We start from the raw sequence: 23,817 nt of genomic DNA, 5'->3' as shown, positions 1-23,817 counted from the left end.
AAGACCTGTATAAACCACGTAGAATGATTCATGCGTATATGCCTTCAGTTCTCACACGTGCTACGCTAGAGAAGATATCATGCAATATGCCAAGGTGAGATATACTTCTGCTAAGTATGTCACGGTTCAGCGGGCCTTGCAAATCACTAGAGTGCTTAAAGAGTGGCAGAAAGGTTACCTAAATCGATGCAGCCACACTTGCATGCATGCACGACCAGAAATAAAATAAAAGATTGGCCGGAATAGTGGCTTGGAGGCTACCGCCACCAAGTCTGGCAGTAAGGTAGCCAGGGCTACCGCGGTCAACTATGGCGGTAGGCCTAGTGTTGATCAATGTAGTCTGCTTTTAGTCTACCGTTGGAGACGGTAGAAAAAAGGGTCAGATGTCGAAATTTTTACAAAGTAGGGTTAGATCTTGATTAATTTTTTAAAAAAGTCAAAACACGAAATTTTGCCACCGCTGCACTTTCCTCCTTCACTGCTTTTGGCCTCCATTGCATTATACTCCAACACTACGGGAATGTAGCCACATTGCCGCGTCAGACTGTCAGCCACGCATGTAAGGCCGACGATGGCGAGAGAGGGTGCACGACGACAACTCCCAGAAAAGGTGGATCGAGGGCCTCCTGAGTCGCCCGTCTCAGAAGACCCGGGGGGTTCCTTTTTTTCTCCAATGAATCTTTGTAGCTGGAGAGAAAGAACATGGGAGGAGAGGTATCTCGGCTTGAGGCTCGTTGTACTCCCTTTGTTTTTATTTACTATGCATATTAGTTTTGACCTAAGTCAGACCTAGTTTATTGAAAACAATCTAGGTTTTTAAAATAAAAAGTATATATGGTATACAAATATATTGAATGATGATTCTAATGGTATTGACTTGGTATTGTGGATGCTATTTTTTTGGTATAAATTTGATCAAAGTTTAGAAAGTTTGACACGAGATAAATCTAATATGCGAAGTAAATGAAAACAGAGGGAATAGGTACCAGAAAAAAGCAGAAAAGGGAGAAAAGGATTACGGTGTCTGACTCAGGGGTTTGAATCCTGCTGAATACTTTTTGGGGTGTGTTTAGGGTGCATCTAGATGTGCTCTAGTTATTGCACATTTGAGTGAATCAAGCATAAAAAGGAAAAGAAAAATAAAAAGAAAATACCCACACAAATCTCGACGTAAGATCAATGACATGGGACTTAGGTGTGTAATATTTATGGCACATCTAGATGTGCTTTAGCAAAACAGAAATTTTTGTGCCCTACGTGAATGCTGCGTACCAAAACAACACGAGACCGTGAAGTCAACTAGGGAAGCGGATCGACGGCAACCAATGCATTGTGAACTGTCCCTTACTTTTTTTGTAATAATAATATCACAGACACATGAAAAACAATCAACATATGAACACGAATATTAATCAGCAACTTGAAATGTCAAAAAAAAATTGAACTACATGAAATGTCATAATGTTATTATAATATTTGGTAATTTAGTAAAACTGGCAAGTGACAACCATTATTAATATACTATTTATGTATTGGGGGCTGCTACGGGTCCACCGGTGGATGAATTGGAAACATCGGCCGCCTCCTTCATCATTGGATTGAGCCACAAATAGTTGTTGTATCTTCCCTGAGGTGGGCGTCGTGAATTGCAACAAGGTAGAGGTTGCGCAGGTCACTCTGTAATAGCTGCTTTGTTGCGAAACCAACGAAGTGTTAGACTATGTTGTTTTGTAACTGACATCTTGTTGCAGAAACATTTACAATAGAGGTGGTGTTGCAGAATTTTTTTCTTTTCGTCTTCACCATTTTTTGCAACATAGATGTTGTTACAGGAGGACTTTTGCAACAAAGGTGATGTTGCAGAATTTTTTGTTTTCGTCCAATCTTTTTGTTTGCAACATATATGTTGCTGGAGGATTTTTGCAACATGAACGATATTGCGGAATTTTGGAATTTTTTTTTCAATGAAAGATGAACTGGAGAAGACGGGAGGCCAAGGAGAGGCGGACGGGAGGGTAAGAGGAAGGGATGGAAGAGGAAGGAGGCTATCGTGGGGAAAATATCTAGTGCACCGGAGCTTGTAGTGCTACCGGTGCACCGAACTCATGTTGCGCTTTTAAAATGTTTAAAAAATTCTGAAAAAATAGCACATTCACACAACATCAATGTATGTTGTCACAAGATTTCAAGTCAAAACTCAAAAAAACAAAAATGACACATTCAATACTGAATAGTACATAACATGACATGAGCTTTAGATTTGGCTCGTTATCACACTGATGTCAAATTTGTCAATTTTGTATCTCAAGAAATGCTTAAAATTTTGATACGAAATTTTGTGGCATAATACATTAATGTTGTGTTAATGTCGTAGATTTTCTCAGATTTTTTTAAATGCTCTATGGCATCCAGTGCACCGATAGCACCACAAGTGCGGGTGCATCGATACATTCCTACTGTCGTGTCACAGGAGAGCGGCGGCCGGAGGGAGCTTCGGCGAAAAGGGGCGGTGCCGGCTGGAGCGGGATCGGACACACATCTGCCCCTCCCGTGGTGACGGGTCCCGCGAGGGATGCCGTCGGTGAGCGAGGAGGATCCGCTGGTTGAAGGGAATCATTTCTTATTTATTTAATGTCTTCACCCATCGTATTTTCACCTATATAAACTGATAATGGTGGTGCCAATTGTCTGCATTTTTCGACATTAAAAAACAATGACGACAGCAGCAACCTCACTGCAATCTGTTGCAATGCACGGGCACTCTGGTGATTTATCATAAAAAAAACTATGGGTAATTTGTATGCTGTCAAACTGGTGCTCGTACATCATCTCTAACAAGCTTCAGATCTGTTCTCTATTCAGAACCAGCACAAACTAAATACTCAATGCAGTTAACAAATAAACACTGGTATTTTGTAAGTGCACTGACAACTGAACACGGCAAACAACATACAGATATTGACAGAATATATTTCCAATACATGGCCGAATAAAACTTATCCTCATCCTCTTATTCATGCAGATAATAAACATTAGCAACACATTGATCATTATATTTTGAAAGCAAAATGATAATAATCCAAACTTATATAAGACATTTTAGATCACTGAAGTAGTAACCCAAAACTTCTTATAGAAGTTTACAGAGGGAGTTCTTCACAGTAAAAGGAACATCAGGCAGTCAATAAAAAGGTCTCATACTATTACATTATCAAACCTTGGGTGTTTCAGTTTGCCAAACATGCAGGCACGATATTACACATAAATATTTTATATAAAAAGGTAGCGTGGGTGCTTTGAAAATGTCTCACCACAAGCAGTTTGCTTTGCGCACAAATGAATAACATGCCAGGCTCTCCTCATATAACATAGGAACAGAAGTAATCAATTTAGAGTCCATTCTATTCATCTCCGCCACTGACTCTTCTTTGGAGCATGTCAAACTATCCCCTGATGAAGTTGAAGGCATGTCAAGAAACTTAAGGTGTGCACTACTGGCAACTGGCACCTGATCAAGTGAATAGAGATTTTCAATTGTTTGCTCCACTGGATCATATAGACCTATTTTCCTAACAGTGTTGAGCAGGATCTTCCCATGATCGGGATCAACAGCTAATGGCACCACAACACATGTCTTGAGGGAATAGCCAGGAGATGCTTCTAGGTGAATTGTGTATGCTCTGTCCCATCGGTCATGCTCTAGCTTCCATACATCTAATTTTTCTGCAACTGGGTCTGCCAGAACAGCACATAACACTCCCTCAAGCTCAACAACAAATGCACGACAGCGGTTTCTGCTACTCCATCTTGCAAACCACGAAGGGCATGGGACGACATCGAAAGTACTTGCAGCAAGGTTGAAAGAGACAATGGCCCATTCGCAGCTCTGACCCAACCTTGGTTCATTCATCCAGTACAGCATTCCTTTAACATAGGCCGGTGGCATGTCATTCACAGGCAGAGGTGGTACTGAGTGCTCTTGGGCAGCATTCGCAGTGTTACACCAGTGTAACGTGCATGACATGTCATACTAACGAGATTCAAAGTCCTTCCGGTGATAGAAGATTTCCACAATAACATGTTCACGAGTCAAACTGTTGAAAGTCAAGCCAACATTTTTATTGCCGACTGTAAAAGCATGCTCTTCTATTTTAGGCATTCTCGAGCGTAGGTGCAAATTTGGCCCCAGGTTAGAGAAGCCTCTATGGAAACCTGTACATGGATTGCAGAGATAGTCCTTTGTCTCGGTGCTTACCAAGTTCAGCCCATGGCAAGGCTTGGAGCAAACCACCTTTGTATCAAGCAATGTACTGTGACTAGGAGCTTCTTGGAGGCATTTATTCAATGGAGCAAAACTGAAGCCCAACCGTCCAGTGCTCTTGACCACAAGCATGACTTTAGGCTTTCTGTCTATGTTCTTATGCTGAAAATATGACTGAATGAAGTTTTTACTCTCAATCAATCTGAACCACTGCTTGCAGACAAATTTGGACTGTGTGGCTGATTTAGCTGGGAGGCGGAGTAGGATCTCTCTAGTCGCCTTAGCCAGGTCAGATGACAAGGCTATCTCTTCATCTGTTGTATGCACGGGAGCAAGGGTCTCTTGAATGAAACTGAATCTTGAACTAGGCACCCATATTGTGGAGTTGAGTGTGTCTCCGTGATTGAAAGAATGGTTTCCAGAGCCTCAGACCTAGGATCATAGGTGTGAACCATTTTCTGATATTTGTTGAAAATCTTGTGCATGCTAGTAGTAATGATTATCTTCTTCCTTGACGACCTATAACTGCCAAAAGATCCAATAACTCTCAGAATTTGTGACTGACGCAAATCTCTTGCCAAGTGCCCTGACAAACTAATTCGATGATTCAGCAACCAGTCACCAGAGCTATAGTCCAGCAGTTTCCAGATCTCCAAAGTGTTGCTACCATGAGGCATTCTGTTGCGAACCAAACATAGTTGGTCATCCATCTCCAATAGTTGCTCTCCTGATGACCAATTCCTGGAGGTTGGCGGCGCTCCTGGTACCCAGAAGGGCGGTGACTGGAGACATGTGAAGGTCTCCTCTGCGACCGAAAAGGACACGATGGCAACACTTGGGGTTGTGATGAAAGAGGCAGGTGTCATCAACCAGTGGAGGCAACCATTGGCAAACACAGGAGATAATTTGTTGCATGACGCATTAATAACAGCGGCATGTACAAATTTATGCAAACTGGAGGGTACTCCTCTGGCAGCCGGCCTCCAGCGGCAATCCACATAGGAGCCTCTAGGCGTGTACACCTCGCACCTCACCGGGTCCAAGTCCTTCGGATTCAACATCCCATTGATCAACCTCACCACCTTGTGCTCGTCTGTGCGAGCATCAAACCCCAGCCCAGCACTGGAGTCACATGCTACGTCAGTAGAAGGCGGAAGACGCGTGGCTGCCCGTGTGGCCGCATTGCAGATGTAGTAGGCTGTGTCGAGAGCATCGTAGAGAAGGGTGAGGCCATTGCACGGCGCGGGCGTCACTACCTCCACATAGTTGCCGCGGGCACCGTCGATGGTGAACAGTAGGTCCCCGTGATCTCTGGGGCGGCCCAACGATGATGATGGTGAGAAGGAGCACGAGTAGACCGCGGTGGAGTCGAATGTGGCGGTCGGCGAGATGTATAGCAGCTTGGGTGGTGGTGCCCGCCGCTTTGCAGCCTTGGCTGCTGCCATGTGGAGACGGCGGAATTCATCCGAGGACAGCAGCGCAGCCCAGGAGCGGCACACTGCCTTGAAGCGGAAGACGGATTTGACTGGGAGCCACTGCAGAACCTCTATAATCATCTCGTACGGAAGCGATGCCCCGCAATCATCTCTTGCGGTGGCCATGTGTTCCCTCCTCCTCCACCTCCTCCTCCTGCTCTCACTGACCTCCCTCGGCATGATATCCTCCCCCCTGCTCCTACGCAACTTCAGCGCCCAATCGAGGTCTGAGATGCCCTAGAAAAAAAAAATCGAGGTCTGAGATGCAATCAACACATGGGGAAAATCACAGCAAGAAAACCACTGCTATCAGTATTATCTATCTCATTCAACTGATGGAATCAAACAGCTCGGATCTAGTCTAGGGTGAAACTACTGGGGCGAAAGGGGATCTGGTCTTTAGTCGACCAACAAAGAAGATGAAAAGATAGGCCCTTACCGATGGGAAGGCGGGGTCGAATCGTCCTGCGGGCTCAGAGTTCCTCCAGCCGGAGGCTTGGCGTCCCCTCGGCGGCGGCGCGGCGCGGGGCGGCGAGTCGCAGGAAAAGACTCGTTTTTTCCCAACCGGGGAAGAAACAGTGCTCGGAGAGCGAGTGTGAATATTTATTTGTCGATACTCTCCGAATTGTGTTCCCTTACGCTAACGAAACCGCCAAGGCCTGTTGCACCTTATGGGCCGGCCTACTTCTCCTACTTCTGCCCTTCTCCAGTTAAAAAAGAGAGGAATAAATATGTTTCCATCATCAGTTAATTCTTTCTTTTCTGCATTTTTTCTTTTCTCGTTATTCTCTTTTTATATTTTTGTAATTTTTTTTATTTTCCCCATTTCTTTTACAAAATTAGGTTCCTGACAAAATTAAATATTCATGTTTTAGTAAAGTTCAGAAAAATCTTCCTACAAAGCTACTTCGATTCCATTTGTGCATAAAGAAGATTACCAACAAAAGAAATAATCAAGGCAAGATACCATTGCAATGCTCATGGGATGTTGAAAAACAATAGAAGACCAAAGCCACCCATAGTTGGTTGGCTCCGCCGGCCAACATCGCCGCTCTCTCTGTCAAACGATACATTTCTGGAAGCTTATGGCTCGGCAACGACTGGAATGGTGCTTCCGAAGCATAATGTCTCAATAATTTTTTATAGCGTACCCGTATCTATTCAATTGCAACGAAGCTATCAAAGCAGAGATACATGTGATAATGATTGGTGTGCCGCAAGCCATACAACATTTTGACGGGCCTATAATCCTGCAGCCGGAATCGACGACGGCCCTATCCACTCTTTTCGGTAATAGCTTGGATCATTCCGCTTATGGACAATATGAGATTAATTAAGTCTTTGATAGTTGATCGAGAGTTTATTTCTCAAAGAAATAATAGAGATCAAAACAGGGTTGCAGATTGCCTATAAAGGTGTAGTTGTACTGAATGTGCCACGTTGTGTGGTTGCATGGAGGACCCCATGTATAGAGGAAATCTCGCCTCTGGATTGTAACCCTATTCTTGCAGAATAGAACTCCTACTGAACCGTAAAACAAGCATTGGCAAATACTATTTTACCCATTGTGCATCAAATAGTTAGTCTTTCGCATAGAAAAAAAAATGAAGAGAGCGCTCAAATGAGCTAAGTTACATATTAAACATCCGGGTTTTCCAAACCGTTTATGTACAGTTTTTTTTACTCATTTTGCGTATCTTCTACGAGGTTCCGGTCCATTTTTATTTATTTCTTTATGTCCTTTTAAAGATACTATATTATTCTATTTTGTGTTCAACTTTTGTAAAGAAAATATCATTTTTCCAAAGAAAAGTACTACCTCTGTAACTAAATCTAAGATGTTTTGGAAGCAGAATTTGAATGCAAAAGTGTCTTATATTTAGTTATGGAGGTGGTATTTTAAAAATATACGAGAAACCTTTTGTGTTTAAAAACATTAAGAAAAATATAGTTTTTAAAAAATGTTCATAATTGTTAAAAAATGTATCAATTTTTTTCCTGTTTTTATGTAGTACTCCCTTCGTCCCATAATGTAGGACATTTTTGCAAGCTATATTAGCTTGCAAAAACGAAAAACGTCTTACATTATGGGACGGAGTAGTACAAATTTGGAAGAAACATATTTTTCTGTTGTTCCTGCCAATTTACTTTATCAGTATTATCATCCTTCTTGAACTGTTTGAAGCCGAACTGGAAACATAAGCATATAAATAGTCTTGGGCCAGAGACCTACAAAGCCCACCGGCAGGGCTCTGGCTAAACCTTGACAGTTTGACACTACAAGTGTCACATAGGAGGTATCCTCCCTATAGCGTTGGATGGGATAGTCCACGAGACCTATGAGCCAGTTTGGATCGCGTCCACGCCGCTAGACGCTTGGCCTGGAACTCTCCTGGGAACTGCCTGACACTTGTTTGGTTGGTGTCCAGGGAAATAAAACATTTGCCTGGCCTGGCAGCCGGTAGCAGGGTGATTAGCCTGTTCGGCTCAAAAAATAAAAGAAGAGAAAACATTTGATCCAGGCAACATGCTTAGCCTGGCCCCAGGCGTCCCAGTGCTTGCGCCTGGCTCTAATAATGAGTGATGGGCAGTATGGCCCACTGTGTAAACAGCCTTTAAAATACTAGATGACAGGATAGCAACCCGGGAACAAACCAAACAGACCTTGCCCAGGCACACCTGGCCAGACAGAAAAGGCCCATCATCTCAGGCTCCATCCAGGCAATGCTTTTTGCCAGGCACAATCTCCAGGTCTCCAACCAAACTGACCCTATGTTTCGCGTATTGCTAGACGTACACTTGTCTTGCCAGGCACTTCCAGGAGCAATTTTGGGTAACTTCTATGTACCAGTGCGGATTGGTTTTAAAAGCTTTCGCGTGATTTTTTTTCTTTCTGTTCTTCTGTATGTTTTCTCTACTGTTATTTATTTATTTTTGAGTTCTTTTCAACTGTTTGTTTTTCTCTTCATTCTTCAAATATACGCTGAATTACTTTTGCTTACAAGTTGAGCATTTTTCCGATACATGTTAAACATTTATCCGACATACATATTGAACGTTTGTGATATCTACATCGAACATATTTTCGTACACAATGAATATTTTTAAATACATGTTGAAATTTTAAAAAATGCCATGAACATTTTTGTAAAGTGTGCAGACATTTCTTGTGTTTATGAATATTTACTCAAATGCAGAAACCTTTTTATACGTTATGTAATTTTTTTCAAAAACCATGTGGAATTTTTTTAACATTTCATGCATATTTCTTCAAAAGTCGTGAAGCATATTTGGAATGAATGCACATTTTTCAATGTCATGATTTTTTAATGGCACGGACATTTTTTTAGAATCTACAGGAACAAAATTTTAAATGTTCACGAATTTTGCGAAAAATCTCATTAACATCATTTTTTCAATGTGTGAACATTATTCATATTTCATGAACATTCTTTTGAATGGTACGAACATTTTCTGAAAATCACGTGAATAATTCTGTTATACTACATGTACTTTTTAAAATTACAAGATGAAAGTTTTTCACAATGTAAGTAAAAAATGTCCCATTTCATAAATATAAATAAAAGCAAGTAAAAAAACAAAAAGTAACCCTGCAGAAGAGAACATACGTTATAGACATGAGCTAGCGAGTGGGAGGGTGCTTCTCCTGCTTTGGCAGGCTAATTTAGGGCGTTCCTTTTGGTCAAATTGTTCTTTCATCCCACTAAAGGTGAGATAGTTATAAAAAGAACTAAAGGTGAGATAAAGACACAACTACAGTACTTATTGTACCAAACTTGAACCTTCGCGCTTATCTTCTCATAACGGGACGGCTCATGTACAACTCAAAACTGTGGATTTTCCGATTTTAGGAACATCCTAAAAGGTTCTTTCGTCCGGGACCTCCTATATGTTGCATGCGACATATGCCGACCAAACGCACAAGGGGGGGGGGGGGGGGGGCTCCTCCCTGGGCTGGCCCAACAGTGAGTGCTTGTGGCTCAAGCGGTTACTCGGACTCGAACAAAGGACGTCCCGTAGTCGTTCATGTGTTGCTAGCCACTAGACCGAATCAGCTTTGGTGACACACTCACTAGTAGTACTGACTTTTAAGAACAATCAACCCGAACGACGTGTTGTACCAAATAAAAACGATATTGCAGCGACCGGCCCGGGCATGGTAGTGAATAGTACGTGGATACTGTAGTTAATGCTTTTTTTAAGAACTTTTTCGAAAACATGAATATTATTTATATTGTGAAATGGGTTTCTGAAAGACACGAACATTTTTCAAATTCGAAATGTTTTCCAAATATTTGAATGTTTTTTTATAAAATGCAAAGATTCTTTAAAAAATGTTAGCCTTTTTTTTGCAAAATACATATTTTTCTGAATTTTACGAACACTTTTTGAGAACACAAATATTTTTGGAAAATTGCGAGCATTTTTTAAAGTGACATACTATTTTTCAAATTTATGAACGTTTGTTAAATTTACGAAGCTTTTCCAAAGTTTACGAATATTTTTTGTAAACAAAACATTTATGCAAAATTGCTAACATTATTTTTCAAAAGCACGGACATTTTAAAAAAGACATACTTTTTTTAAGTTTAAAACATTTTCCTGAAAACATGAACAATTTTTAAAATATATGAATTTTTTAAAACTATAACATTATTTTAAATTTTCAAACATTTACACAAATTTGCTATTGTGGAAACGCAAACATTTTCCAATTTTTGATCATTTATAAAAAAATATGAACACTATTTGAAAAGTAGAACATTTCTTTCAAATTCGTGAACAATTTTCAATTGTGATTTATCTAATTTGCAATTTTGTGAAAATTAAATGATGAATCGAGAAGAAAAATGAAACAAAATGAAATGAAAATGAAATATTGAAAAAGAAAATAAATAGAAATAGAAAAAAAAATAAAGAACCAGAAACCAAAAGAAAAGCCTGTTCAGGAACCTTCTGTAAGGTTCATGACCGGTTTTGGGAACCTTTCAGAAGATTCCCAAAACCGGAATGCTCGTATGTAAAAATAAAGGGCCGGCTCATGAATGAGCGATAGGGTGGTTCGCCTGTGCGCTGTGTCGACAGTTTGACGCAGCGAGCAGCAAATAGGGAATTCCCTTTCACCCATGTATCTTCTTTCTTTCCCTTTTCTGCTAGTTTACATATTTTATATTTCCCCTTTTTATTTTCCTGTAATTTTTTATTCTCTTCCCCTTTTATTTTTTGAAAATTCGTTAAATTCTTTTAAAATTGATGAATTAAACTTTGATCTTTTTAAATTTATGAAAATTTTAAAATTCGTGAATGTTTAAACACGTGAAGATTTTCTAATTATTGAAGGATTTTTTAATTATTGAACCTTTGAAAATTCATAAAAAAGTTATTCGTGAATATTTTTTGAAAAAATGGGATTTTATTTAATTTCTTGAACTTTTTTTTGAATTCAAGGTTTAAATGAAGATCGAATGTGCTGTTAGTTTTTCCTTTATAAAGTCTAACCAGCCTTATCCCGTGCTAGCATGCTACATCCTTATAAATTAAAAAAAAGAGATTTTATTTACTTTCCTGAACGTTTTTTTGAATTCAAGGTTTAAATAAAGATCGAATGTACTGTTGGTTTTTCCTTTATAAAGTCTAACCAGCCTTTTCTCCCATCCCATGCTAACATGCTGCATCCTTATAAATTAAAAATTAGATTTTATTTAATTTCCTGAACTTTTTTTTGAATTCAAGGTTTAAATAAAGATCGAATACTACTGGTTTTTCCTTTAGAAAGTCTGACCAGCCTTTTTCCCATCCCGTGCTAACATGCTACATCCTTATAGGAATGTGTGGTGCAAAGAAATCATCGCACTCTTGATGAGAAGAATGGCCAATTAGGTCCAGAGTCGCAGAAACTTGGACGCATGCCCCAACAGCAAGAAAGTGATGCCTAGAAGCAATGTGGCCGTGAGGAAATGTCTGGGACATCTGCCGCATGAGACGCAAATCTAAATCATGTGTTGTGCGCCCACAGGCTAGTCATATCCTCTCTTTTGTTTCTCCCGTTAAGCACACGAGATGATGTGTCAGTAGTTTTATGATTTTTTTTCTTCAGGTCATCTATGCATCTTTTCTTTCTTGTTGACTCATTCATAGAGGATAGAAGTCGTATAAAGGACAATATGGATCTTTGGCAAATCGTACCCACTTTGATTAAGAAGTATGAACAAAAATTGAACCTGAGCAAAACTTGGAGATTCTGAATATTTTCTGAATGTTTTGAACATTGATTCATAAATATGAAAAATTAGACATTTTAGATATTTTTTGAAAATATGATCAATTTTTTAAAAATGAAAAAAATAATTCGAAATTCTGAAAAAAATTTCCAAATTTTTGAATATATGAAAAATAGAAAAAATAAACAGAAAAAGGAAAAAATCCATAGAAAACAAAAAAAGAGAGAAAAAGAAGAAGATAAAAAGAAAAAGAGAAAATCACGTCCAGAAACCTCAAAACCGAAAAAAAAAACCCGGCTGTGAAGCTGAGGTTCCCAAAACCAGGAATGGTTTTTCTGCAAAAACAAATTACTAAACTTTTTTGAAAATCTCCAAAAATTTTCATGTCTGGGAACATTTTTCGTTTGATGATTTTTTTTTTCAAATCCGCGAGCGGTTAGGCCGGTCCAACAGGCGCCCGATGGGAGCGATGCCTTTGCCTTGTTGGGCCATGGCCTAAGCGTTTTTTTCTTTCTATTTTTCCCTTTTCTTCTTTTTTTCCCTAATTCATTTTTCTCCCTTTTGAACTTTATTGTTCTTTTTGAAACTTGTTCAAAATTTTGGAATATTGTTTGGAATACCAAAATAGTTTTAAGTAATTGTTTTAAATTTTAATTTTTCTATTCTTTTTTCATTCTAATATTTTTAAATGTTTTTAAGAATCTTAAATTATGATTTTATCCCATTGTATTTTATTAGTTATGTTAAAACTAAAAAAATAAGTATCTATTTACATTATGTTTTTATAAATAAATTTTTCTTTGAAACCTGACATGGATGCCTAGCATGGGCATGCCCATCTGCCGGCAAAAGTTAGGTTCATTTCAAGAATGTCCAAAAAAACACCATCTTCAACGTAGGGTGTCCGAGTAGGCCAAAATGCTTCATTTGAGAGCAAGTTCTTTCTCGGCATCCGTCTAATGACCCAATTTTTATTCATTATCTTATATGATCAATTCAAATGACCCAATTTTTATTCATTGGCTTGAACCTCAAGCAGCGAGAAAGGATCATAAGTGTAGGATTCAGAGGACTACTGAAGTTAAGTGTTCATAGATGCCAACATGCCGAAGCAAGTGGTTGTGAGGTGCTTTGATGACCAGCGCTCGAAAATTGTTGTCAGCGAGAGGGGGCCAATGCCGGTCGACAGGAAAAGTGTGCATAGAATGTCCGGGCTTCCAAACGGGGATACAAAGTTGTCTATGAAGTGGAGAAAGAAGCAATAGAGTTCATCAGTTCTGATAGTATGGAATAGAAGGGGGAACAACCGAGATTAACACATGGTGCAAGATGATTAAGGCAATGAAAGGAGTTGTGGATGACAAATTCCTACATGCTTGGCTTATTGTGGCCATAGGCACATTTTTGTGTCCAACAACTAGCCTAAGCGCAAGCCCTCGATGCTATCCATTAGTCTTGAATCTGGGAAATGTTGCTCTGTCAAATTGGTGCCACCTCGTCATAGAATATGGAAAGTTCCAGTCTAGGACGAGCTCCCTGGTACCTGATATCAAGACCGTTGTTTTTCCTACTGTCAACAATGTCAACACTACGTTTCTTCAGAAATATATGGGTTACATGTCATAAGTTTGGCAAGGGGTTTAATTGCTCTTTTTTAGATTAGTTCAGTTCCTATATGGTGGGTTACAGCTTACAGAAGGAAACCCTTAGTATATGTTCCTTGCTCCTGTAACAGATTGGATTGGTGGAGATATTTGGTTCTATGATGGCCAAGTTGATCAAAACCATGTGGTCTTCTTTAGGTTTAAGAAAAATGGACGTAAAACAACGAGGAAGGTCCTGATCAGATGTGGCGGCTGGTGGTGCTCTGGGTGCGCAAGGGGAGCGCGACACTATTCACCACCTGTGTTTTCAGAAAATAAACTGATAACAGTGGGTCAATTGTTTGCTATTTTCGACAAACTAACTACGACGACGGAACCAACCTAACTATACTCTGTTGCAATGCACGTGCACTCAGGGAGTACTCTATAACATAAAACTATGGTTACTGTATGTCTGTATGCTGTCAACTTGGTGCATCGTGTCAGATCGGAGCTCAATTACAGGAGAACAACACATAATTCAGACATGAATGTCACACGATTTTACTAGTGTTCTATCTCTCTCAAGCCTTAGTTCGCAGTAAGAGCTTAAACAGTACTGGAGTAAATTACAAATGGTAGATAGTGTAAGGTAAATCCAGGCCGTCGAGCGTAATCACTTGAAGATGAAACGGAGCGAGCCATTGGATCTGCCGAACCGTTTTCTGAAAAATTGGGCGCTATCTTTAAATCTCTAACACTTCTACAGATAAGAGAAAAAGAGAGCACGGGTCTTACAGCTCGCACATCATATTTAACAAGCTTCAGATAAAAAGTAGTAGCATTTGTTGGAGCAATGAGAAACTGAACATGGCACCTCCCACGTAAAGCAAAAGAGCAGACCAGGCAAGCAACAAACATAACAAAACATTGTCAGAAGTATTCGTAATACAAAGATAACAGATATGATTACCCCCTTATTTGTGCAGATAACATAAACATTTGGAACACGTCAATATATTTAGAAAGCGAAATGATATACTCACAATAAAAAATGTTTAATACTATTACATTACCAAAGCTTGGTGTTTCAGTTGTCAAACATGCAGGCAAGATATCACAAATAGATGTTTCATATAAAGAAGGTAGGTGCCTTAAAAATGCATCACCACAACAATTGTTTCTTGGCCACACGGGTGTAAGATGCCAAGCTCTCCTCATATAACATTGGAACAGAAGGAATCATTTTAGAGTCCATACTATTCATCTCCGCCGCTGAGTCTTCTTTGGAGCATGTCGAACTATTCCCTGATGAAGTTGAAGGCGTATCAAGAAACTTGTGGTGTGGACTAGTACTTCTGGCAACCAGCACCTGATCAAGTGAATACAAACTTCGAATTGTCTGATTTATTGGATCATACAGCCCTATTTTCCTCCCAGTGTTGAGCAGGACCTTCCCGTAAGCGGGATCAAGAGCTAATGGCACGACAACACTTGTCTTAAGGGAATAGTCAGGATATGCTTCCAGGTGAATTGTGAATGCTCTGCCCCATTGGCCATGCTCTAGCTTCCATACATCTAATTTTTCAGCCATTGGATCTGCTAGAGCAGCACATAATAGTCCTACGAGCTCAACAACAAATGCACGACAGCGGTTTCTGCTATTCCATCTTGCAAACCAAGAAGGGCATGCGACGACATCAAAAATTCTTGTAGCAAGGTTGAAAGAAACAATGTTCCATTCACAGCTCTGTCCCAACCTTGGCTCACTCATCCAGTACAGCATTCCTTCCACATAAGCCGGTGGCATGTCATTCACAGGCAGAGGCGGTACCGAGCTCGGTTGGGGGCGATCCCGAGAGTCACACAAGCGTAACCTGCATGTCAGGTCATATTGACGAGATTTGAAGTCCTTCTGGCGATAGAAGATTGCCACGAAAACATGTTGTTGAGTCAAAGGGTCAAAAGTCAAGCCAATATTCTTATTGCCGACTGTGAAAGCATGCTCTTCTGCTTTAGGCATTCTCTGCAGAAAATTTGGCCCAAGCGAGTAGCCCTTGTGGAAACCTGTACATGGGTTGCAGAGATAGTCGTTCATCTCGGTGCTTACCAAGTTCAGCCCATGGCAAGGCTTGGAGCAAACCACCTTTGTATCAAGTAATGTACTGTTACTAGGAGCTTCTTGGAGGCATTTATTCAAGGGAGCAAAACTGAAGCCCAATTGTCCAGTGCCCTTGACCACAAGCATGACCTTAGGTCTTTTGTCCATGTTCTTATGCTGAAAGTATGACTGAATAAAGTTGTCACTCTCAATCAATCTGAACCACTGCTTGCACACAAATTTGGAGTGTATCACTGCTTTAGCTGGGAGGCGGAGTAGGATCTCTCCAGTCACCTTAGCCAGGTCAGATGACAAGGCTATCTCTTCATCTGTCTTATGCACAGGAGCAAGGGTATCTTGAATGAAACTAAACCTTGAACTAGGGGGGCCATAATATGGAGTTGAGTGTGTCTCCATGATTGAAAGAATGGTTTCTAGAGCTTCAGACCTAGGGTCATACGTGTGAACCATTTTCTGATACTCGTCGAAAATCTTGTGCTTGCTAGTAGTGATGACTATCTTCTTCCTTGGCGAGCTGGAATTGATCCCAAAACATCCAATAACTCTCAGAATTTGTGATTCGCGTAAATCTCTTGCCAGGTGGCTCGACAAATTGATCCGGTGACTCAGTAACCAGTCACCAGAGCTATAGTCCGGCAGTTTCCAGATCTCCAAAACGTTAGCATAAAGGATTGTGTTGCGAGTATCTCGGACCAAACATAGTTGGTCATCCATCTCCACTAGTTGCTCTCCTGACAACCCATGCCTGATCGGCGGCGCTCCTGGTACCCAGAAGGGCGGTGACCGGAGACATGTGAAGGTCTCCTCTGTGACCGAGAAGGACACGACAGCAACACTCGGAGTCGTGGTGAAAGAGGCGGGTCTCATCAACCAGTGCAGGCAACCGTTGGCAAACACAGGAGGTAATTTGTTCAATTCCGCATTTGTAACAGCGGCATATACAAACTGATGCAAGCTCAAGGGTACTCCTCCGGCAGGCGGCCTCCAGCGATCCCCAGAGCGGCCTCCAGGTGTGTAAATCTCACACCACACCAAGTCCTGCTGATGAGACAACCTATTGATCAACCTCACCACTTTGTACTCATCTGTCTGGGCATCAAACCCCAGCCCAGCAGCGGACCTGGCTGCTCGTTCCTCAGTGGAAGCTGGCAGACGCGTAGCAGCTCGTGTTGCCGCGTTGCAGATGTAGAAAGCTGCGCCGATAGCGTCGTAGAGGAGGGTGAGGCCGCGGCACGGCATGGGCGTCACTACTTCCACACAGTTGCCACGGGCACCGTCGATGGTGAACAGTAGGTCCCCACGATCTCTGGGGCGGCCCGATGATGATGATGGCGAGAAGGGGCACGAGTAGACCGCGGTGGAGTCGAATGTGGTGGTAGGTGAGATGTATAGCAGCTTGGGTGGTGGTGCCTGCCGCCTTGCAACCTTAGCTGCTGTCATATGGAGGCGGCTGAATTCATCAGAGGAGAGCAGCTTTGCCCAGGAGCGACAAACTGCCCGGAAGCGGAAGACAGATTTGACAGGGAGCCACTGCAGTACCTCTATGATCATCTCATACGGAATCGAGGCCCCGCAACTATCTTGTGCATTGGCCATGTGCATCCTCCTCCTCTTCTTGACCTCCCAAGGCGTGATATAATTCGCCCTGTTGCTATGCATCTTCAACGCCCAGTCGAGGTCTGAGATGCAATCAACACATGGAAAAAATAACAAAAGGAAACCGACTGCTATTAGTAAAGAGTACTCCATCAGAAACTGACTTCTATTAGTAATAAGAAGAAGAAAAGACAAGAGAACGAGATCTGGTTGCTCGTCAACAAAAAAAGATGAAATGAACGGGAAGATGGAAAAATTACTTACCAATAGGAGGGATCGAATCACGTCCAGCGGTCTCAGAGTTCCTTCAGTCCGAAAAATGATGATGCAATATAGATAAAACTATACACTATATTCAACAAGGAAAATGAAACAAAGCCATGAAAAAAGTTATGTGAATATTAGCATACTAGAATCATGAAACAATGATATTTGTGGTAGCTCTGAAGCAACAATGTACATAGCAACAAACAAGCAAGAGAGCACAAAAGATAGTCGTTGTAGCTCTGCAGCACAATGTAAATTAGTTGACACAGCAATCAAATTCAGAGCTTTGTACAAATCTGAAGTTGTGCAGCACACTACATAGATACATCCCTTAAATATCAATTCCTTTTGCACAGAGAGCATTGAAACTGAAGCTTGTTATCACAGTATTCATGGCTGATGAACTCTAATCCTTTCAACGAGCAAAACTATTGCAATTTTTTTCAAGAGGGGTGCCAAACACTATAATGACTTGGTCTTTTTAGATTGCCAACATTACAATCTAATTAGTTAAGCTCCATGAGCCAAGCCATCACGATTCTGGACAGTAGCTCTCGAAAACGCCCATACATCTACATTACTGGTACCGTGAACCTCTGCTAGGGATTTGGCACCTCTGAAAATTTGTAGATGTGTATCGGTCTTGTTTTTCCCCTTAAACCAATCCAATCAGGATCCCTTCTGCAGCTTCGGTTGATGTTCGTCCAAGCTAGGCTCGGCACCGGAGGTGTTGGACAGGGGAGGAAGGCGGAGAAGGGAAGCGGACGGGGGAGGGACGTACCTCTGCACGAGGCAAGCGGCTCTGAACGTTAACGGCGATGAGGGGCGGATCTCGATGGAGGGAGGCGGGCTGGAAGGCAAGTGCACCGGCGGGCACGAGCGCAAGAGGAGGCGGCGACGGACGGGCGGAGGCGGCGACGGCAAAGATCCCTTTTTCTCTAGAGAGGAACTTCCTTTATGTAGGAAGAGTATACGAAAAACAAAAGGTTTGGTAATTGTGCTTTGTAGGGCTTTCTAGATCGTGTTATTTTTCTTTCATAAAGAAAATAAACTGATTATTTATTATTATCTGTGCGGAATTTGGAGATATTTATATTAATTTAATCAATTCAACGAAAGCGCATCCGGAACAATCATTCATTAAGGCATCTATAGACAAAGTACTCCCTACTTTCTAATATAATACAGTTTTTTAGAGACTTTAATATGAATTACATACGAGAGTAAAATAAGTGAAAAATCTACGCTTTAAACTACATCTATATACATACATATGTAGTCTATAATAAAATTCTAAAAGGAGTTATATCTAGAAACGGAGGGAGTACTAAATTTTAGAGGAGTAAAAGGCCGAATGACATTAGAGGGGGGTATTTGCTCCTCTGAAGAAAAAACATTTCTAGCCGAACCCCAAAACTTAACAGGTTAAAAAAAATCGATGCAAATTTGGTGCAAATTCTAGCACATAAAATGATACAAATTCTTAATATTTTAGATCCAACTGTTTACAGTGGTGTTGATCGAATGTATCGGGTGGTTCTAGATCCAACTGCACAGCTTGTTCTCAATGGCCATTCATGCTTGGCCTTGCCGTCTCTTCCCACCTCAAGACCATGTTGAGGATCCACATCGGCTTCGAAGACGAGCCGTGAGCTGACTGAGAAGACCAGTCGTACATGCCGTCAGGATGATGTCGTCGACATTGAGCAACAAGTAGCCCGTGTCAGGGCCCTGATGATAAACGAAGAGCGAGGCATCCGAGCGGGTAGAGCGGAACCCAAGCTGGTGGAGAAACGCCGTGATGCGTTGGTACCAAGCGCGCGGAGCCTGCTTGAGTCCGTACAAGTACCGTGAAAGAAGGCACGCGTGGTCGGGAAGCGCCGGCTCAACAAACTGGCAGAAGACCTGCTCCTCGAGGTGACCATGGAGAAAGGCGTTGGAGACGTCCATCTGGTGCACCGGCCAAGCACAGGAGACCGCAAGGTGAAGAACCGTGCGTATCGTGCCGGGCTTGACGACCGGAGCAAAGGTGTCGGTGAAGTCGATGCCAGCATGCTGTCGAAAGCCACGAACGACCCAACGCGCTTTATAGCGATCAAGGGTACCATCAAGACGGAGCTTGTGTTTGAAGACCCACTTCCCGGTAATCACGTTGGCGTGCCGGAGACAGGGAACAAGCTGCCACGTCCGGTTGCGCAACAGGGCGTCAAAATCTTCTTGCATCGCAGGCATCCAAAGTGGGTCACGAAGAGCGGCTCGAACGGAGGACGACAACGGAGACGGCTCAGATGTGGACACCGCATGGACGTAGTCATCCACGACGTAGCGCGAGCTCAGGCGAAAAACGCCAGTACATGTGCGGGTGATCGGACCGGCCACAGGCGCCGAGGCCGCGGGGGGCACCGGGTGTGCCTGGGGCGAGGGGGTGCTGATGACCCACAAGTGTAGGGGATCTATTGTAGCCTTTTCGATAAGTAAGAGTGCCGAACCCAACGAGGAGCAGAAAGAAATGATAAGCGGTTTTCAGCAAGGTATTCTTTGCAAGCATTGAAATTATTGGTAACAGATAGTTTTGTGATAAGGTAATTTGTAACGGGTAACAAGTAAATAAGGTAAATAAGTTGCAGCAAGATGGCCCAATCCTTTTTGTAGCAAAGGACAAGCCTGGAAAAACTCTTATATAAAGGAAAGCGCTCCCGAGGACACATGGGAATTATTGTCAAGCTAGTTTTCATCACGCTCATATGATTCGCGTTCGGTACTTTGATAATTTGATATGTGAGTGCACCGTGCTTGGGTACTGCCCTTCCTTGGACAAGCATCCCACTTATGATTAACCCCTATTGCAAGCATCTACAACTACAAAAAAATATTAAGGTAAACCTAACCATAGCATTAAACATATGGATCCAAATCAGCCCCTTACGAAGCAACTCATAAACTAGGGTTTAAACTTCTGTCACTCTAGCAACCGACCATCTACTTATTACTTCTCAATGCCTTCCTCTAGGCCTAAACAATGGTGAAGTTTCATGTAGTCGACGTTCACATTACACCACTAGATGAGAGACAACATTCATCTCATCAAAATATCAAACGAATACCAAATTCACATGACTACTTATAGCAAGACTTCTCCCATGTCCTCAGGAACAAACATAACTACTCACAAATCATATTCATGTTCATAATCAGAGGGGTATTAATATGCATAAAGGATCTGAACATATGATCTTCCACCGGATAAACCAACTAGCATCAACTACAAGGAGTAATCAACACTACTAGCAACCCACAGGTACCAATCTAAGGCTTTGGGACAAAGATTGGATACAAGAGATGAACTAGGGCTTGAGATGAGATGGTGCTGGTGAAGATGTTGATGTAGATTGACCCCCTTCCACCGAGAGGATCGATGGCGATGACGATGGTGATGATTTCCCCCTCCCGGAGGGAAGTTTCCCCGGTAGAACAGCTCCGCCGGAGCCCTAGATTGGTTCCGCCTCGTGGAGGCGGAGTTTCGTCCCATGAGCTAGCTTATGATTTTTTCCTCGACGAAAAACCTCATATAGCATAAGATGGGCATCAGAGGGCTGCCAAGGGCCCCACGAGGCAGGGGGCGCCCGGGGGGTAGGGCATGCCCCCCACCCTCATGGATGGTGGGTGGCCCCCTCTGGTACTTCCTTCGCCCAATATTTTTTATATATTCTGAAACGTGCTCCCGTGAAGTTTCAGGAATTTTGGAGTTGTGCAGAATAGATCTCTAATATTTGCTCCTTTTCCAGCCCAGAATTCCAGCTGCCGGCATTCCCCCTCTTCATGCAAACCTTATAAAATAAGAGAGAATAGGCATAAGTATTGTGACATAATGTGTAATAACATCCCATAATGCAATAAATATCGATATAAAAGCATGATGCAAAATGGACGTAGCGGGCGTCTGGGGGGTCGCGGGAGCCATGGGCGCCGAGGGGGCCGCGGGTGCCAACGTCGGGGGCACCAGTGCCGTGGCTGTAGGAGGCGCCGCATGCGGGGGGCACGCCTCAAAGCCAGGGGTGGGCCAAGAAAGGCGCGCGGGCGCCCTGGGAGTGGCGTCGAGGAGCCCGGGTTACCGGTGGCGGGAGGAACAGCCGGGGGTACCTGCTGAAATGGAATCACATGCTCATCAAAGTAAACGTGTCGGGAAGTTAACACACGATGGGAGATGGGATCGTATCACCGATATCCCTTGGAGTTGCAGGGGTAGCCGATGAAGATGCAAGCGACAGAACGAGGTGCGAGTTTGTGAGGAGCGGAGTCGGTAGTGCTAGGATAGCAAAGGCACCCAAAATACGCAAGCCATCATAAGATGGGGGTGTACCGAAGAGAAGATAGTGAGGTGCATAATTCCACTGTGGGCGGTAAGGACGAAGGTTAAGGAGAACTGAAGCAGTAGCGAGTGCGTCCAGCCAGAAATGAGGTGGCACATTAGCATGGAACAGGAGCGTGCGAACATAGTCGTTCAGAGTGCGAAGGACATGTTCGGCTCGACCATTCTGCTGTGAAGTATACGGGCATGTGAGACAAAAAATGGTGCCGTGGTGCGACAGAAAAGTGCGGAAAGCAAGGTTGTCAGACTCTTTTCCATTGTCAGTGTGAAGAGCAAGGATGGGATTCCCAAACTGCGTGCTGACATCGGAGTAAAAAGCCGTCAAAGTGGAGAGTGCATCCGACATTCGTCGTAAAGGAAACGTCCACCCATGGTGAGAATAATCATTAAGGATAACCAGACAATATAAATAGCCCAAATTACTAGGAACCGGAGAGGTCCACACATCGCTATGAATCAACTGAAAAGTAAAAGAAGCTATGGTGGTGGAGTTATTAAACGGGAGGCGAACATGTTTGCCGACACGACATGCATGACAGGTGTGATCCTCTATCTTATTATAACTGAAACTGAAACTCCTAAGAATATGACGAAGTGTGACGGGGTTGGGATGACCCAAACGAGCGTGCCAGAGATCGACGCCGGCGGAGGGAGCAACCGGTGAAGTGGTGGAGGTGGACGGCGGATGCACCGGATAGAGCTCATCGAGGCTGTCACATCGGTGAAGTACCATCTTGGTTTGAGCGTCCTTGACACAAAAACCAAGCTCGTCAAATTCAACAGTAATAGGATTTTCACGAGTTAAACAACGAACGGAAATAAGGTTCTTAATAAGATGAGGTGACACAAGTATGTTAGAAAAAGTAATAGGCATGGGATTAGAAGGAAAAGAAGTGTGCCCGACATGTGTGCTAGGAAGGGTAGAACTGTCACCGACAATGATGCAGCGGTCGGTGGTGACGGGAGTGAAGGAGGCTTGATTACCAGGATAAGCAAACATGTGACCGTAGCCCCGGTGCCCATGTACCAATCACCGCCTCCAGTGTAGTTGTTTGGCGTAGGCACGGTGTGCAGCGCGGCGAGGAGCGCCGGATCCCAAGGTGCCGGTGATAACCCACAAGTATAGAGGATCACAACAGTTTTCGAGGGTAGAGTATTCAACCTAAATTTATTGATTCGACACAAGGGGAGCCAAAGAATATTCTCAAGTATTAACAGTTGAGTTTTCAATTCAACCGTACCTAAAAGACTTAATATCTGCAGCAAAGTATTTAGTAGCAAAGTAATATGGAAGTAACGGTAACGGTGGCAAAAGTAATAGTAGTAGTTTTGTAGTGATTGTAACAGTGGCAACGGAAAAGTAACTAAGCAAGGATCAATATGTGAAAAGCTCGTAGGCAATGGATCATTGATGGATAATTATATCGGATGCGATTCCTCATGCAACAGTTATAACATAGGGTGACACAGAACTAGCTCCAGTTCATCAATGTAATGTAGGCATGTATTCCGAAAATAGTCATACGTGCTTATGGAAAAGAACTTGCATGACATCTTTTGTCTTACCCTCCCGTGCCAGCGGGGTCCTATTGGAAACTAAGGGATATTAAGGCCTCCTTTTAATAGAGTACCGGACCAAAGTATTAACACTTAGTGAATACATGAACTCCTCAAACTACAATCATCACCGGGAGTGGTGCCGATTATTGTCACTTCGGGGTTACCAAATCATAACACATAGCAGGTGACTATTGACTTGCAAAGTAGGATTAGGAACTCACATATATTCATGAAAACATAATAGGTTCATATCTGAAATCATGGCACTCGGGCCCTAGTGACAAGCATTAAGCATAGCAAAGTCATAGCAACATCAATCTTAGAACATAATGGATACTAGGG

At 42.5% G+C, this 23,817-nt stretch overlaps 1 protein-coding gene and 1 pseudogene across 3 annotated transcripts; both read right to left on the bottom strand.

Moving 5' to 3' along the window:
* Positions 1 to 3,181: 3,181 nt before the first annotated feature.
* On the bottom strand, positions 3,182 to 6,782 carry LOC125532700 (annotated as a pseudogene).
* Positions 6,783 to 14,568: 7,786 nt separating this feature from the next.
* On the bottom strand, positions 14,569 to 18,495 carry LOC125546799. 3 transcript variants are annotated; one of them, XM_048710932.1, is made up of 2 exons: positions 17,223 to 18,495; positions 14,569 to 17,116 (listed from the first exon to the last, which is right to left on the bottom strand). In XM_048710932.1, exon 2 carries the CDS (start codon positions 16,920 to 16,922, stop codon positions 14,727 to 14,729), a length of 2,196 nt encoding a protein of 731 aa, XP_048566889.1. In that variant the 5' UTR covers positions 16,923 to 17,116; positions 17,223 to 18,495; the 3' UTR covers positions 14,569 to 14,726. The 3 variants fall into 3 exon arrangements, with proteins under 3 accessions (XP_048566889.1, XP_048566895.1, XP_048566885.1); XM_048710938.1 differs by having other exon boundaries at positions 14,569 to 17,113; XM_048710928.1 differs by having other exon boundaries at positions 14,569 to 17,362; positions 17,544 to 18,495.
* Between the last annotated feature and the right edge of the window lie 5,322 nt (positions 18,496 to 23,817).

This window comes from Triticum urartu, chromosome 1, assembly GCF_003073215.2.
Source record: "Triticum urartu cultivar G1812 chromosome 1, Tu2.1, whole genome shotgun sequence".
Classification (NCBI taxonomy): domain Eukaryota; kingdom Viridiplantae; phylum Streptophyta; class Magnoliopsida; order Poales; family Poaceae; genus Triticum; species Triticum urartu.
This window is presented reverse-complemented; position numbering and strand designations above follow the sequence as displayed.

Bases quoted from the DNA above. Each gene is read 5' to 3' on its own strand.
- LOC125546799 (XM_048710928.1), bottom strand. From the start codon at position 17,342: ATGCATAGCAACAGGGCGAATTATATCACGCCTTGGGAGGTCAAGAAG.